A 14,755-nucleotide genomic window follows, 5' to 3' on the forward strand; every position below is an offset into this window, starting at 1 on the left:
AGCCCTTGCCTTACACATAGCCCAAACCAGGTTCAATCCCCAGCACCCAATATGGTGACCCCCAAAATAACAGCAACAAAAATTCTGGCCATGAGAAAACTCTGACTAAATCAAAACATAATGTCCCTTTCATTAGCTTTTTGGCACACTTAATCTTACAGCAGAAGACATTCTTTTGCTTGGTTGGCAAATTTTTGATTGGATAAATAGACAACTAAGGTGAACAGATAGGAAAACACAAATATGCTTTGAGGCAGTTAATTATTTATGTGTAAAATTTATGAGCACTTAATTTGTGAATATTAATGTGCTGCAATCTATATGTTCAGAAAAGAACTTCTATAAATTACAAATCCAATTTAATTATCAGAATATTTCTAAATTTCACCTCTGCATATCCTTGCAGAAAAAGAAAGGATAAATATCATTTTGTTTGTAAAAGTCCCCATAGGAAGACAATATTTTTTAGATGACAGTACTACCTGAAGTCATCTACAGGCTCACTACAATATCTATTTAAATCCCCATGCTGGTTTTACACGAATACAAAAAACCTACCCTCAAATTTTATACATAATTTCAAGAGAAATGAACACCAGAATTATCCTTGAAAAAAACAACACTGAAAGATTCATGATAATAATCTTAAAACTTAGTACAAAATAGAACCAGATTGATAGTACAGTGGGTAAAATAATTAATGCCCTAAACATGACCAGCTCAGGTTCAATACCTGGTATCCCATATGGTCCCCTAAGCACCACCAGGGATAATCCTTGAAAGCAGAGCCAGGAGCAATCCCTAAGCATTTCCAGCTGTGCCACACAACAACAAAATATAAAACTTACTACAAAGCTATAGTCATCTAGGTAGTGCTGAATTGTCTTAAATTCATATATCCTTATATACAGCAATGAAATAGGAGTACATAAATAAATCCTTTCATATATGCCAAATAGTTTTTGATGAGGACACCAGTACCATTCAATGAGGAAATAATTCAATGAGGAAATAATATTTTTTCAACAAAGGTGCTAGAAAATTGAATATCCACATGTGAAAGAATGAAGTTGAACTCTCTCCTAATGACACAAATATAAATGCAAAATACATCATAAAACAAATTTCAAAAACTTTTAGAAAAAATATGTACAAATTATATTTCAAAAACATTTCAGGACTGCAGAGGTAGTACAGTAGTACAGCAGAGAAGTTGACATGGAATAGACCCTTAGCACCACATATGGTTACCTCGACCCCAGTCCTGCCCAGAATGATCCGTGATGACAGAGCCAGGACTGTAAGCTTGGGGCACAACTAGATGTGGTACAAAAGAAGGTATAAAAAGTTACCCCCCAAAAAATGTTTAAAAAAATTTAAATATCATGCCTCAAAAGATAATATTACCAAGATTAAAAACCTCAGAAGGTGTAAAATATTTGCGAATTATACATATATATTACATATATAATATGTATCTGCAATATATATAAATGGTGCAGCTGATAAAAAAAATTAGTATGATAGTTCCTCAAAAAAATTGTCATGCTATCCAATAACTCCAAGTGGAACAGAAAACATCTAAAAGAAAGAAATGAGAAACTCATTATATATCTGCATACCCTTATTCATAATGACATTATTTACAAAAGCTAAAATATAGAAGTACCTATGTACCCACTAGAATATATGTAAGAGTATATGTTTTGTATATACTTGAATATACAAGAGTATCAATCAACCTTATTTTTAAAGATGAAAACTTTTAAGGATTTAAATTGTGACATATTTTACAATATAGATAATCCTTATCCAGTCACAAAAAACAGTGCACAATATCACTTGTAAAAGGTACTGAGTAGTCACAAATTATAGAAGCAGAAAATAGAATAGTAATGATTGCCATGAAGAAATGGAAGTTGTTTAAAGAATAGAGACATTCAGTTTTATAGTATGAAAAAATATTATGGCAATGAATGGCTTAATATAGAGGGTTAAGAAGAGAGAAAAATGTCTGCCATGGAGGTAGGCAGTGAATACAGGCAGAGAGTAGGAGGGTGTTGCACATTTTATGACTCAAATCATGAAAAAATTGGTAGCTGTGTATGTCGTGGTGGTAATTCAATTCAAGAAATGATTATTCAATTGAAGAAACTTATTTATATATTTCAAAATAAAAATAAAATAAATATATTTAATTTTAAAAAGATGAATCCATTAATAAAATAAAAATCAAAGAAATTTATTAAATTAAAATTAATTTATCGATAAAATAAAAATTAAAGAAATTTATTAAATTTAAAAAATTTAATTCATTAGGAAAATATTTAACTAATGAAAAACACAATAATAAATAAAATACATAAATAAATGTATATATTTCAAAAAAAAGAAGTAATATAGGGGCCTGGGAATGAGCTCAATGATCAAACACATGTTTGTGGACCCAAATCTATCCCCATTATGCTGTGCAAAATCCCAAGTGTTTCCGGATAAAACCCTGGAGGGCCCCCAACTCTGCCAAACAGCACTGTTTGACAACTCACTTGGCCTAGCACTGAATCATTTGATCTGATGAATAAGTATCACCAGTAGTGGCCCCCCAAACCTTTAAGCACAGTTGTAAAGTTGTCACTTTCCCAAACAATTAGTAAAATAAAATAAAGTCATACAAAAACAAATATGATCCTTGCAGACTTTTCTGGAGGAAATTTTCCTGAGAAATTCCTCCACTTAATAAAAAAAAATGCAGATTATTTGCTTTGTGATTAAAACAGGTTTGAACCTCAGTATCCCATATTGTTCCTGAGCATCACTAGGTGTATCCCATATAAACCTTGAACCCAGAGCCAGGAGTAAACCCTGAGAACTACTGGATGTGTTGCCCCCCACCCCAAATTAAAACAGAAAAAAAATGAGTTAAATTGTGAAGACATATAAAAGAAAACTAAAGGAGTCTGGCTGGAGCCACAGGGTGGGTTTAGCATCTGGGCCTCTGCTTGGTATTTCTGGTTTTTTGTTTTGCTTTCATAATCTCACTAATATCTGTCCAGGGACATAATTGCATCCATTCACTAAGGGACGATGAGGCCCTAGGGAGCTGATTCATGCTAGACAAGTTCATACAAGATGGACTGATAAAAAAGAGGAAGTTAACTGACTCATATATAAAAATAAATGTAACTGCTAGGCAGATGGGACTAGTTATATCACTTTATTAAGTCACTATGTTTACACTAGAAAAGTATACTTGGGAAGCAACATCCAGTACGAAAATTGCTTAGTAAATATAGTCTCAGAACCAGGAGAATTGAGGGTTTAATTCTATGCTCTCCCAATACACTTCTGCACTATAATTCTAAAGAACCAAGGCAGTGCAATATTTATGCTGTTCTGTAAGTATTGGAATTGGTAGTTGGACAGGACCCCAAGTTCCTTGGATTGTGCGTTATAATAAAAGAAAAACAGTACAATGATGGTACATATAAAATCCATTGTTACCACAAGTTAATAGTTATTATGTTACTACAAATTGTTCTTCAAATTATAGGCTGAAGCCATCATAATTCATTACCTTTATGCCAATGGGAATGTTTTTCAACCTCCATTTTGCACACTGATTTCACACACTGATAAGGACTGAATTCTCATAAGTAAATCATTTATATACACATATATTTATACATGCATTCTCATAAATCAATGCTCATTGTAAAAATATAAAATAACTAATTACTGAGAGCTTTTATTTGCTAAGTATCACCTTATGTATTAACTCTCTTGCACAAAGAGGTGGGAATAGTTGATAATTTTCCTATGATAGATTCTTTCGGTGGTTTATTTCGTTGGAGGACACACTTGGAGTGCTTGGGGCTTATTTCCGGCTCTGTACTCAGGGGTCACTCCTGGAAGGACTTGGGAGATTGCCAGGAATGAATCCTAGGTCAGCCACATGCAAGGCAAGGCTGCTCTACTGTTTCCCCAGCTCTCATAGATTCCTATCATAAATATTTTCTTTCCTCCCTTGAGAGAGCCTACACTTTTTCACTCTGCTGAGTTAAATCTGACCACTTATACCACTCAAATATGGATAGCTAGGACATATGGCATCACCTGATAAAACTTCTAAAACCAATTGTACTAGCCTACATCAAGGATTGTAGAAGTATTTGTTGATCCAGAGATATCTATAGTTTGACTTAGTGTCCCTGGAAGGCCTTTGACAGACATATTGTGTGAGTAAGAAATAAGTCATTACTGGCAATCACCAAATTTTTAGAATTTTATTATCACGGTGGCTGCTAGCACAAAGTAGAGACAAAAGAACATCTTTCCCAAGACCACAGAACAATCAAGTCTTATTAACACATTGTTGTCACTGAAGATCTTTCTCTAAATTTTTTGGACTGATGTTTTGAATGAGTTGGTCAGAGGCTGCCTAACCTTTCTCCTGCTTCTACAGCAATAGCAGTGACTTTAGAGGTTCTCAATAAACAATGGGGAGAACATGAGACATATTCCTTCTTAATATCACCAAAGATCAAGCTCTCTCAGCACGGCTACCAGAAGAACTTGAGCTTGTATACACACACACACACACACACTTTTATTTTTTTTTTATTTAAACACCTTGATTACATACATGATTGTGTTTGGGTTTCAGTCATAAAAGGAACACCACCCATCACCAGTGCAACATTCCCATCACCAATGTCCCAAATCTCCCTCCTCCCCACCCAACCCCCGCCTGTACCCTAAACAGGCTCCACATTTCCCTCATACATTCTCATTATTAGGACAGTTCAAAATGTAGTTATTTCTCTAACTAAACTCATCACTCTTTGTGGTGAGCTTCCTGAGGTGAGCTGGAACTTCCAGCTCTTTTCTCTTTTGTGTCTGAAATTTATTATTGCAAGAATGTCTTTCATTTTTCTTAAAACCCATAGATGAGTGAGACCATTCTGCGTTTTTCTCTCTCTCTCTGACTTATTTCACTCAGCATAATAGATTCTGTGTACATCCATGTATAGGAAAATTTCATGACTTCATCCCTCCTGACAGATGCATAATATTCCATTGTGTATATGTACCACAGTTTCTTTAGCCATTCGTCTGTTGAAGGGCATCTTGGTTGTTTCCAGAGTCTTGCTATGGTAAATAGTGCTGCAATGAATATAGGTGTAAGGAAGGGATTTTTGTATTGTATTTTTGTGTTCTTAGGGTATATTCCTAGGAGTGGTATAGCTGGATCGTATGGGAGCTCGATTTCCAGTTTTTGGAGGAATCTCCATATTGCTTTCCATAAAGGTTGAACTAGACGGCATTCCCACCAGCAGTGGATAAGGGTTCCTTTCTCTCCACATCCCCGCCAGCACTGCTTGTTCTCATTCTTTGTGATGTGTGCCATTCTCTGTGGTGTGAGGTGGTATCTCATTGTTGTTTTGATTTGCATCTCTCTGATGATTAGTATTTTTTGCTCTAGCTCTCTCACTCTCAATCTCACTCTCTCTCTCTCTGAATGATTTAAAATAGATGTCAATTTGAGATCAGAAGAATAGCTCAACAGGATGAGCACATGCTCTAAATGTCGGAGCTTGAGTTTGATCCCTAGTACCATAAGGTTTCCCAAGCATCATTAGGTGTGGCCCAAAAATATTATTAATTTAATATTGAAACAAAAAGTTACTTATTTCAATTGAGTTGAGGTTGACTACATTCTTAGTCTCATTCAGTCTTTAGAAGATCAATATCAGTTCGCATATTTCCTTTTCCATTAACCCATTCTCTTTTTACTTTTTTGTCTTTAAACACTAAGCAAGAAGTTCAAATGAGATTACAGATGCTAATCTAAAGCAAATTATTATTATTATTTTAAATTATTATTATTATTTTCATATAATTTTCCTTATGAAGCAAGATCCCCGGAAATTGACAGCCTGGGATTTGGGGGTTGAATAAGAATTGCCTAGAACAGAACATAAACACCCAGTAAAGAGTGAAAAGCTTCATCTACCTTAGCTTCTCCATGAAAATAGGTACGTTTTCCAGAGAAGAAAAGACATAAAAGCTTAGGCCATAAAAATAAACCAAAGGTTATGTAGGAAAATGTTAGTGATATCTAGTAAACTCAGATCTATTAAAGAGTCATAGTATTTTATGATTCACATAGGAATATTTTCAATTATAAATGGGAAATCTCTCTAGAGAAAGAAAAATAGATATGCATGACAATTAAAAAGTGCATTGATTATAAATCATGACATCTGGCTTAAAAATGTCGACATCATAATTGTAATTCATATTCAGTGTATTTGTAAAATTTTCTTTAGCTCCCCTGTCATTTTTTGTTACTGTTGTTGTTGTTGTTTTTAGCTGGGGGAGTCAGGGATTACTCTTGACTCTGCATTCAGAAATCTCTCCTGGCAGGCTCAGGGGACAACATGGGATGCTGGGGATTGAACCCGGGCCCTGTGGTCCTTGTGCAAGGCAAACGCCCTAACACTATACTATTGCTTTGCCCCACCCCCGCATTTATTTACATTAAATAAATATAATATTGATTTGGGGCCACACATGGTGGTACTCAGGGCTTACTCTGGCTCTATACTCAGGAATTGCTCCTGGAATTGCTCCTAAGAGATAACATTAGGCACTGGGATCTAACTCAGCTTAGCCACATGCAAGGCAAGCACTCTTATTGCCATACTATCTCTATATCCCCCAAATCAAGTAATATTAAACTTCAGAAAATATAATAAATTGACTTTTAAATCTTAAACTGATTTTTCACTATCCCATAAACAATGGCACCAATTCCTTGATGGTAAATTTCCTTCTTTTTTTTTTACAGTCCTTTACTTGTTGGAACTTATCATAAATAAATATTTTAACTACATAAAACTACACATTCAATCAGTATTGGCCAATACCTATTCCCTTCCTTTTGGTAGTAGAGAGTATGTGATAAGAAAATCTCAGTAGTCAACAAAGTATTTTATAAAAATATTCACCACTTGTAAGCCACTAATTCAGTTCATATATCTTACTAGGGTGGCTATTACTATTTAACTAGTTTCAAACTTTTAAAGTAATAGACATTAGTTTCCTAAGAAAAATAATTTTCTAGAATATTTGAGCTCTTAGAAAGCTTAAGGAAGGTTGGAAAATAAGTCAGTCAACCAGGAATTATAAGCTCCAAGGTCATTTTACAAGAACAAATGAGAGAGACTTAGAAAAGAGAATAAATGAGAGAGACTTAGAAAAGAGAATCTTTGAGGCCAGAGTGGTAGCAGAGTGGTAGGGCATTTGCCTTGCACATGGCTGACCTAGGATGGATCTGGATTTGATCCCCGGAAGTGTAAGGGAAAGAAAACATTAGGATTTTGGAAAAGTTCACTATTTTATTAAAGTTATAAGTGCTCAAGCTACCTGCGCTTTAATCATAGATCAATTCTGTTTTATAATATCTATACTGGGTCTGGGAGATGCACCTTAATGTAGCTAACCCTAATTTAATCCCCAGCAATACATAGTGACCCCAAGAACCACTGTAAACAATTAAGTAAAGATCAGGAGTATGCTCTGAGCACCACTGGGTGTGACTCCAATTCCTATCCAACCTCCTTGCAAAATATCTGCATTTAAATCTCTTCTAACAACCAGCTTCTACCACTAAAACAACACACAAATCAAGCTCCGAATATAGCAAATTGGCTTAAGCTAGAGTTATCAAACAAAACCTTTTGTTTCTATAATAATCATCATCACATGGCAAAGCAATAGATAAAACATGTATTTATATATAATACATATAAACATTTTATATAATTATATATTTATTTATATATAACTATTACATATAGTTATATATAAATTTATATATAATAGTTATATATAAATAAACATTGATGTGTAGTCTGTTTAGTGTACGTTAGCTTACTTTTTGTGCAAAATATATTTAATTATCACAAGCCCTGGTAGACACTCTCAGATTACAGACAATATCAGGCAATTTGCATACTAAGTCTATGCTCTTTCCCCTGGATTTGACTGAATGACTGAACTGAGTTTTACAGGAGGCAGAAGAACAGAGTTCTGGCTAAAACTATCACATGAGTCAAAGTCTCAGCTATAGCATTTTTGAGCTGAAGTCAAGAGTCTTAAACCTCCCAATCCTCAGCTCTGTGAAAGAGGAAGAATCCTTACCACATATGTTGTGGTAATGGAACACAAATGCTGCAAAGAAGGGGAAACATTTAACCTATTTAGTCATGAGCACCTGTCACAATAATTTGCTAAATAGCCACATCACTCTTAGTAATACATCTGTCTTCCCTGATAGAATAGAACTGAGCTCAAAGCATTATGTTAGATATTTGTATCCCCAGCATCTTTCTCAGGTATTCACACATTAACAAGCCTAGATAAATATCTTTTGTATAAACATTTGTTTCAGGGTTCACACATTGCCTTGCCATACTCTAGTGTTATATAAGCACCCCTTTGTGTTTACATGATAGCTCCTCCCAGACTAGTGAGCAAAAGATGCCTAGTTCCCCTCCAGTGAAGTTTTTGAAGTCAAAGTCAGTATCCCTCTTGTACCCCAGGAATTCCCAATGCCTGTCACAGAACCCAAGATACAGCAGAAACAACAGATATTGGAGGCCAGAACTTTACAAAATACCATGTTTTTCTTCTCACACTCACAGCTATCCAGCACTTCCACATAAACATGTGCAAAGCACCAGGAAGTCCCCTTTGCTGTCAAACTTCCTGATACAAAGGCCAGCCACACTATTTACAAGCAGAGTAATTTCAGGTAGCATACAGAGTTTTCAAGGCCTTTGGTTTTTCTACCTGTGAAATAAGAATAACAGTTTTGAAGTGTGGTACCAAAAGGTTAATTTGTAGAAACGTGTCACTTGGCAGATAGTCGGGATGCTGGAATTGTCAACAATTATCAATTTTGTTTGTGACCATTTTTCTTCTACGCTGCTATCAAGAATAAATTATTCTAGCTGAGTGAATTATTTTTTCATGAAAACAAATAAAGAAAAGAAAAGAAGAAATAGTGCAGGGGCTAAGGCTTGCATGTAACAAATTCCACTTAATCTCCAGAAACACCTCTAGTTTTCCCAGCACCACCAGGAATGATTCGCTAAACACAGAATCAGGATTAAGTCCGAAGCACAGCTGTGTGTGCTCCCCAGTGTGTGTGTGTGTGTGTGTGTGTGTGTGTGTGTGTGTGTGTGTGTGTGTGTGTGTGTGTGTATGAAGAGACATTTCTACTTGAAAACCCTAACATTAATTTGTAACCCATAATCTCTAGAAACTGGCAGCAAGTTCTTTGCAAAATAACATAGACTTTATGAATAGAAAATGTTCTTAAAATAATAAATGGCCTCAGACAATCTGTAAATAACTTCCAAATCATGTATAAATATTTTTTAGAATCTTCTTTGTTAAATCGCCATGAATTACAAAGTTATTCACGATGGGGTTTCAGTAATATGTTACAACACTCTTTGCTCTTTACCAGTATCCACTTTCCTCCACAATTGCCTCCTCCCTTTTCCCTTCTACCAACCCAAGTTTCTCTATGTGTTCCATTACCACAACATAAGTGGTAATGATTTCTTCCGCTTTCACAGAAGCTGAGGATTGGGAGGTTTAAAAATGAAAGACATTTTTGCAGTAATTTTCAGAGACAAACTCGAGAGGAGGGCTGGAAGATCTAGCTCACTTCATGAAGCTCACCACAAAGAGTGATGAGTGTAGTTAGAGAAATAACTACATTGAGAACTATCCTAACAATGAGAATGAAGGAGGGAAAGTAGAAAGCCTGTATAGAGTACAGGCGGGGGTTGGGTAGGCAGGAGGGAGACTTGGGACATTGGGGATGGGAATGTTGCACTGGTGAAGGGGGTGTTCTTCACATGACTGAAACCCAACCATAATCATGTTTGTAATCAAGGTGCTTAAATAAAGACATTTTTAAAAAAAGACTTTTGACTTCAGCTTAAAAATGCTACAGCTGAGACTGACTCATGTGATAGTTTTAGCCAGAACTCTGTTCTGCCTCCTGTCAAACTCAGTTCAGGCATCGAATCAAATCCAGAGGAAAGAGCATAGATTTAGTGTGCAAATTCCCTGGTATTGTCTGTAATCTGAGAGGCAGTTTTTTATTTTTATAACTTTGACGCTGTGGTTTACAGTACGGTTGTCAATGGGGTTTCACACATAACTCTGTACTACCTTTCAGTCCCATTTCTTCCACCCAGTTGAACTTCCTTCCTCTATTGTTATGCTCCTTCCCCAGTCCACTTGCCCTCAACTCAAGTGACTTTCAACTGAAATGCTTTGAACCGAAGGCCAGTTCTCATGTTCTTTGTTTCTGTTGCTTTTGGGCACTGAATCACTTATATTTGATACTTCTCCTACATTTGGCATTATCCTTCCACAAACAAGAACAGCCGATTTGACTTGGATAGCAGTGTTCTTATGAGTGAAGAAAAAAGAGAAAAAACAGGTATAAATATCAGACAATAAAATTGGATCATGCAATCCCCTGTTTCCACTAGATAGGCCTCATAGGCCTGCAATAGCCAAAGTACATCAGACCATGGCTGCATATTCCTATTACTAAGACCATTAACCTGGTTATCAGGCAACACATTTAAAAACTGCAAATCACTGTTTTCAACCACTGATACTTTCTCTACTCATTGAAGAAACAAGAAAAAAAAGAAAGGTACTTTGGTATTTCTATACCTTCAATACTGTTATGTTCCATGCAAAGCTCTCTGATGCCTTGTTGAGTTTTCTTCCTTTCAGGCCTTCTTTTGCTGCCAGATTATGAAGCTCCTCATGGAACTCCATCCCTTTGGAAAGAGAACATACAAATGTCAATATAATTTTTAAATAGTCAATTTATTATAAAAATAAATTTTTGAAAAATATAGTTTCTCATTACTCATAATTTTTCTCATATCATCCAAATTCTTTATTAAAACCTCTTTCCCATTAATTGACTATTCCTAGGGAAAAATCAGCAGAGTATTCATTCATGCATTAAATTAAATTATATAATAAAAAGTGAGAAGGCTGCTGGAGTGATAATAGAGCAGGAAGGGCATTTACCTTGCATGTGGCTGACCTAGGTTTGATCTCTGGAATTCCAGGGGTTTCCCTGAGCTTTTTAGAAGTGAGTCTTAAGCACAGAGCCAGGAATACCCTCTGAGCACCTCTGGGTGTGACCCCCCAAAAAACAGGGAAAAATTAAGAAGCCATAAACACATAAGAAGTTACAAAAAACAAATTTCAAATAGTTGAAATACACTGTGTATAACCTTTGTCTAGTTTTTAGATGAAATGGTTTAAATGTGAATTCTAACCATATGTGATATATGCACATTTCTTATTTCCTCTAGCAAATATACATTAGACCTTAAAAATATTCCTAGATCCTTCAAAGATAGCAATAATAATTAGCCACTGTTGAGTAAAATTAAAATAATTGTAAAAATAGTATTCCTCAATATACTCAAATGTCTCAGATTTGGGAATGGCATTAAAGTTATTTTCAACTGAACCATTTTCTCAAATTTAAAATTAAATTTAAAAAATCTCCATCATCTGTGTCTTTAGCCTTTGTCATAGCATTTCAGAGCTAGGAATTACACTTTCTGGGCAACTAATTCCATCTTTGGAAAGCTATGTAAGATATGGAGCCAAAAAATCTCTCTTCCTGGAACTTTTACCCCTGGCTTCTATGCTACTTTCCCACCTAATTTGGTGTGTTCCTGCTCAGGTGTCAACATTGAGAAAGTTGGAGTTCAGAATTTGAGAAGTATGGAGAGTGGGAGAATACTGCCCACCCCTACATTCCAAGAAGACACTAGAGTTTTCAGTCCCAAAACAGTGTACCTGTTTCTTGTGTAGTTTTTTTTTTTTCAGCCATCAAAATGTAGTACTTGGAATTTTTTGTTGGTTTAGAGATTAGTCATGAAGCCATGAAGATGAGCCATTGGCAGGTCAATAACTGTGAGATGTGAATATAACTGTCGAGGCTTCAGCAGATCAGGACTCTCCCACACATCCTTATGATGACACCCCAGAGATTTCAGCTACCAAACCAGTGTACTCACAATTTTTTTGTTTGACTTTGAGTCATACTTAAAAAATACTCGAGTTACTCCTGACTCTGTACTCAGAAATTATTTCTAATGGTGTTCAGAGGACCATTGTGATCAAATCCAGTTCAGCCACATGCAAGGCAAATGTCTCGTCTCCTGGGCTATCACTGTGGCCCCTGTACCTACAAAACATCTCAGCTGGCATCTTTTCCAAGAGTAGTATGTCTGTGGAGCTGGCAGATTAGTTTGTAGGGTGGTAGCTGTGGAATGTATGTGGATGCTGGGACTTCTGGAAGTATGGGAGGATTGAAGGAGGCTGCCTGCCACCACTCCAAGAAGACCCCAAAAATGTTCAAAGATATTTGAAAAAGTACACTTGATTCTTCTCTCCTGAATATTAGACATGATACTATGTTTCTATTATCTTGGAATTAAGAATGACATCCAGGGCCAGAGAATTAGTACAGCAAGTAGGATGTTTCTTACATGCAATTGACTAAGACTGGATCCTCGGTGTCATATATAGTACTCAAGCACTGTCATAAAAATCCCTAGACACAGCCATGAATAAGTCCTGAGTACAACTAGGTGTGGCCCCAAAATAACAATGACAAAAAGACATTGTGGGTCTGAAGAGATAGGACAGTGGATAAGTCCTTATATGTAGCTGGCCCAGATTGAATCCCCAGTATTGTATATGGTTCCCTAAGAATTAAAAGAACTGATTCCTCAGCACAGAGCCAGGAATAATATCAGAATACTACCCTAACCACCAAAAAAATAAGAACAGAACTCCAATATGGCCCATCAAAATAGAACTTCATTGCAATTATCCCAAAACACAGAAACATCCATTCAGACATGTATTGCAGCACTTAGCATAATAGTCAAGATATGGAAATAACTCAAGTATCCAACCACAAATGAATACATCAAGAAGTTGTAATATATATGTATATATACATATAAACAAACATATGGTTGAGTACTATGCAGGTGTTAAAAATAATAAAATCATACAATAGACCATGATATGGATGGAATTAGGGACTATCATGCTGAGTGAAATCAGTCAGAAGGAAAAGGCACAGAATGATCTTTGTCATACATAAAAAGATACAAAATAAAGGAGCAACATATGGCCAAAAGCAATAGAATGGGAGACTTTATCTAGAGAACTTAGTATTTTTGAGTTGAATAGGAGGAGCCTTTGGGACAGTGGTGGAGGAAAGCTGACAACTGAGTGGTAGGTGTGGTGTTAGCAATATTTGTATTTAACATTAACACTACTGGAAATCACAATACCACCATAAAATAATAAACAAAATAAAATGAGAACCAATAAAGAGACAAACGACTATAAAAGTAATTGGATTGGAATAAGATAGTACAGTGAGATAGTACAGCAGGTAGGCTATTTGCTTTGCACATGGCCAATGCAACTTTGATTCCCAGAATTCCATATGGTTTCCGAGCACTGCCAGAAAGAATTCCTGAGTGCAGAACCACAGGTAACCCCTGAGCATCATTGGGTGTGGCCAAAATCCTTTAGAATTTGGTTCAAATTATAATAATAAAGTGAGAAATATTTGACCATAAGCTCCATATTACTTATATTTTGTTTTCATAGGTTGCTAAGCTAGAAAAAAAGTACCAGAAATACCCTTTTAGACATCTGCATTTCCCACTCAAAACACGGAAAACTCTCTTAATATCATCTTGCTTTCTTATTTACCAAAATTATCAATGTAATTCAAAGTATTCTTAAACAAATGTATAAAATATTTTAAGTCCATTTAACAATTCATGTTAAATATTCTAATACTCATTGTTAAAACTTCTAAACAGAAAGGAAGATTACCTGCTTTCTGACACTGAACAATCTTTTCATGAACTGAGTCCGCCATTTCTATGAGGAATCGGCTTTCTTGAATCATCTGTCACAAGATAAATACCAAAAAGGTAGTTGTAATAAATCACTAAAGTGGCTCATTAAAAGCACAGCATAAAGACCCAACTTAAATTGCCAAAAATGGAGAGACACAAATCCAGACTTACCCCCTAGAAGTGGAAGATGGAAGAACCATCTCTACATAAGCCATTCTAACATTGCAACTATAATCACTTACTTTGTGTATTGTTCCAATTTGGTAATAAGTCTCAAAACAATTAATTAAATAAGTAAATTAAATAAGTAAATAATTAAATAAGTAATTAATTAAATACATATACACAAATTCTTTGAGTCCAATATCACATTCATGAATACCTTTCATTCCATTCTCTCAAATCAAGTTTGTCTCAACATCAAAATAAAGTGATATTGGATTAACAGTAATGAAATCTAGTATGGAGAATTAATAAGGGTTCCAGTTCCATTAGTAATTATGAATAGTGGGTCATATTTCAGAGCAAGTAACTCAAAGAAGTTTGTAGGCAATGACACTGAAATAGTTATTATCTCCCTTCATAATAGGGTAGAAGTCAAATATTTTGAAGAAGTAATTCATATACTGATAGGAAATAGGATAGCTATTGCAGAGCTAAAGAAAAAAGTCCAAGACTAGAGCGATAGTATAGTAGGTAGAGTATATATATATATATATATATATTTTTTTTTG

At 35.3% G+C, this 14,755-nt stretch overlaps 1 protein-coding gene across 1 annotated transcript in view; it reads right to left on the reverse strand.

Moving 5' to 3' along the window:
- The window catches only part of PLCL1 (phospholipase C like 1 (inactive)), a 345,138-nt gene that overhangs the window by 38,808 nt on the left and 291,575 nt on the right, over positions 1 to 14,755 (reverse strand). Inside the window, exons 4-5 of the mRNA XM_049773184.1 lie at positions 13,996 to 14,071; positions 10,771 to 10,880 (exon numbers count right to left, since the gene is read on the reverse strand). Of these exons, the coding sequence (XP_049629141.1) occupies positions 10,771 to 10,880; positions 13,996 to 14,071 (186 nt within the window). The remainder of the gene's footprint in view (positions 1 to 10,770; positions 10,881 to 13,995; positions 14,072 to 14,755) is intronic.

The sequence above is a fragment of the Suncus etruscus genome, chromosome 5 (assembly GCF_024139225.1).
Source record: "Suncus etruscus isolate mSunEtr1 chromosome 5, mSunEtr1.pri.cur, whole genome shotgun sequence".
In the NCBI taxonomy this organism is placed as follows: domain Eukaryota; kingdom Metazoa; phylum Chordata; class Mammalia; order Eulipotyphla; family Soricidae; genus Suncus; species Suncus etruscus.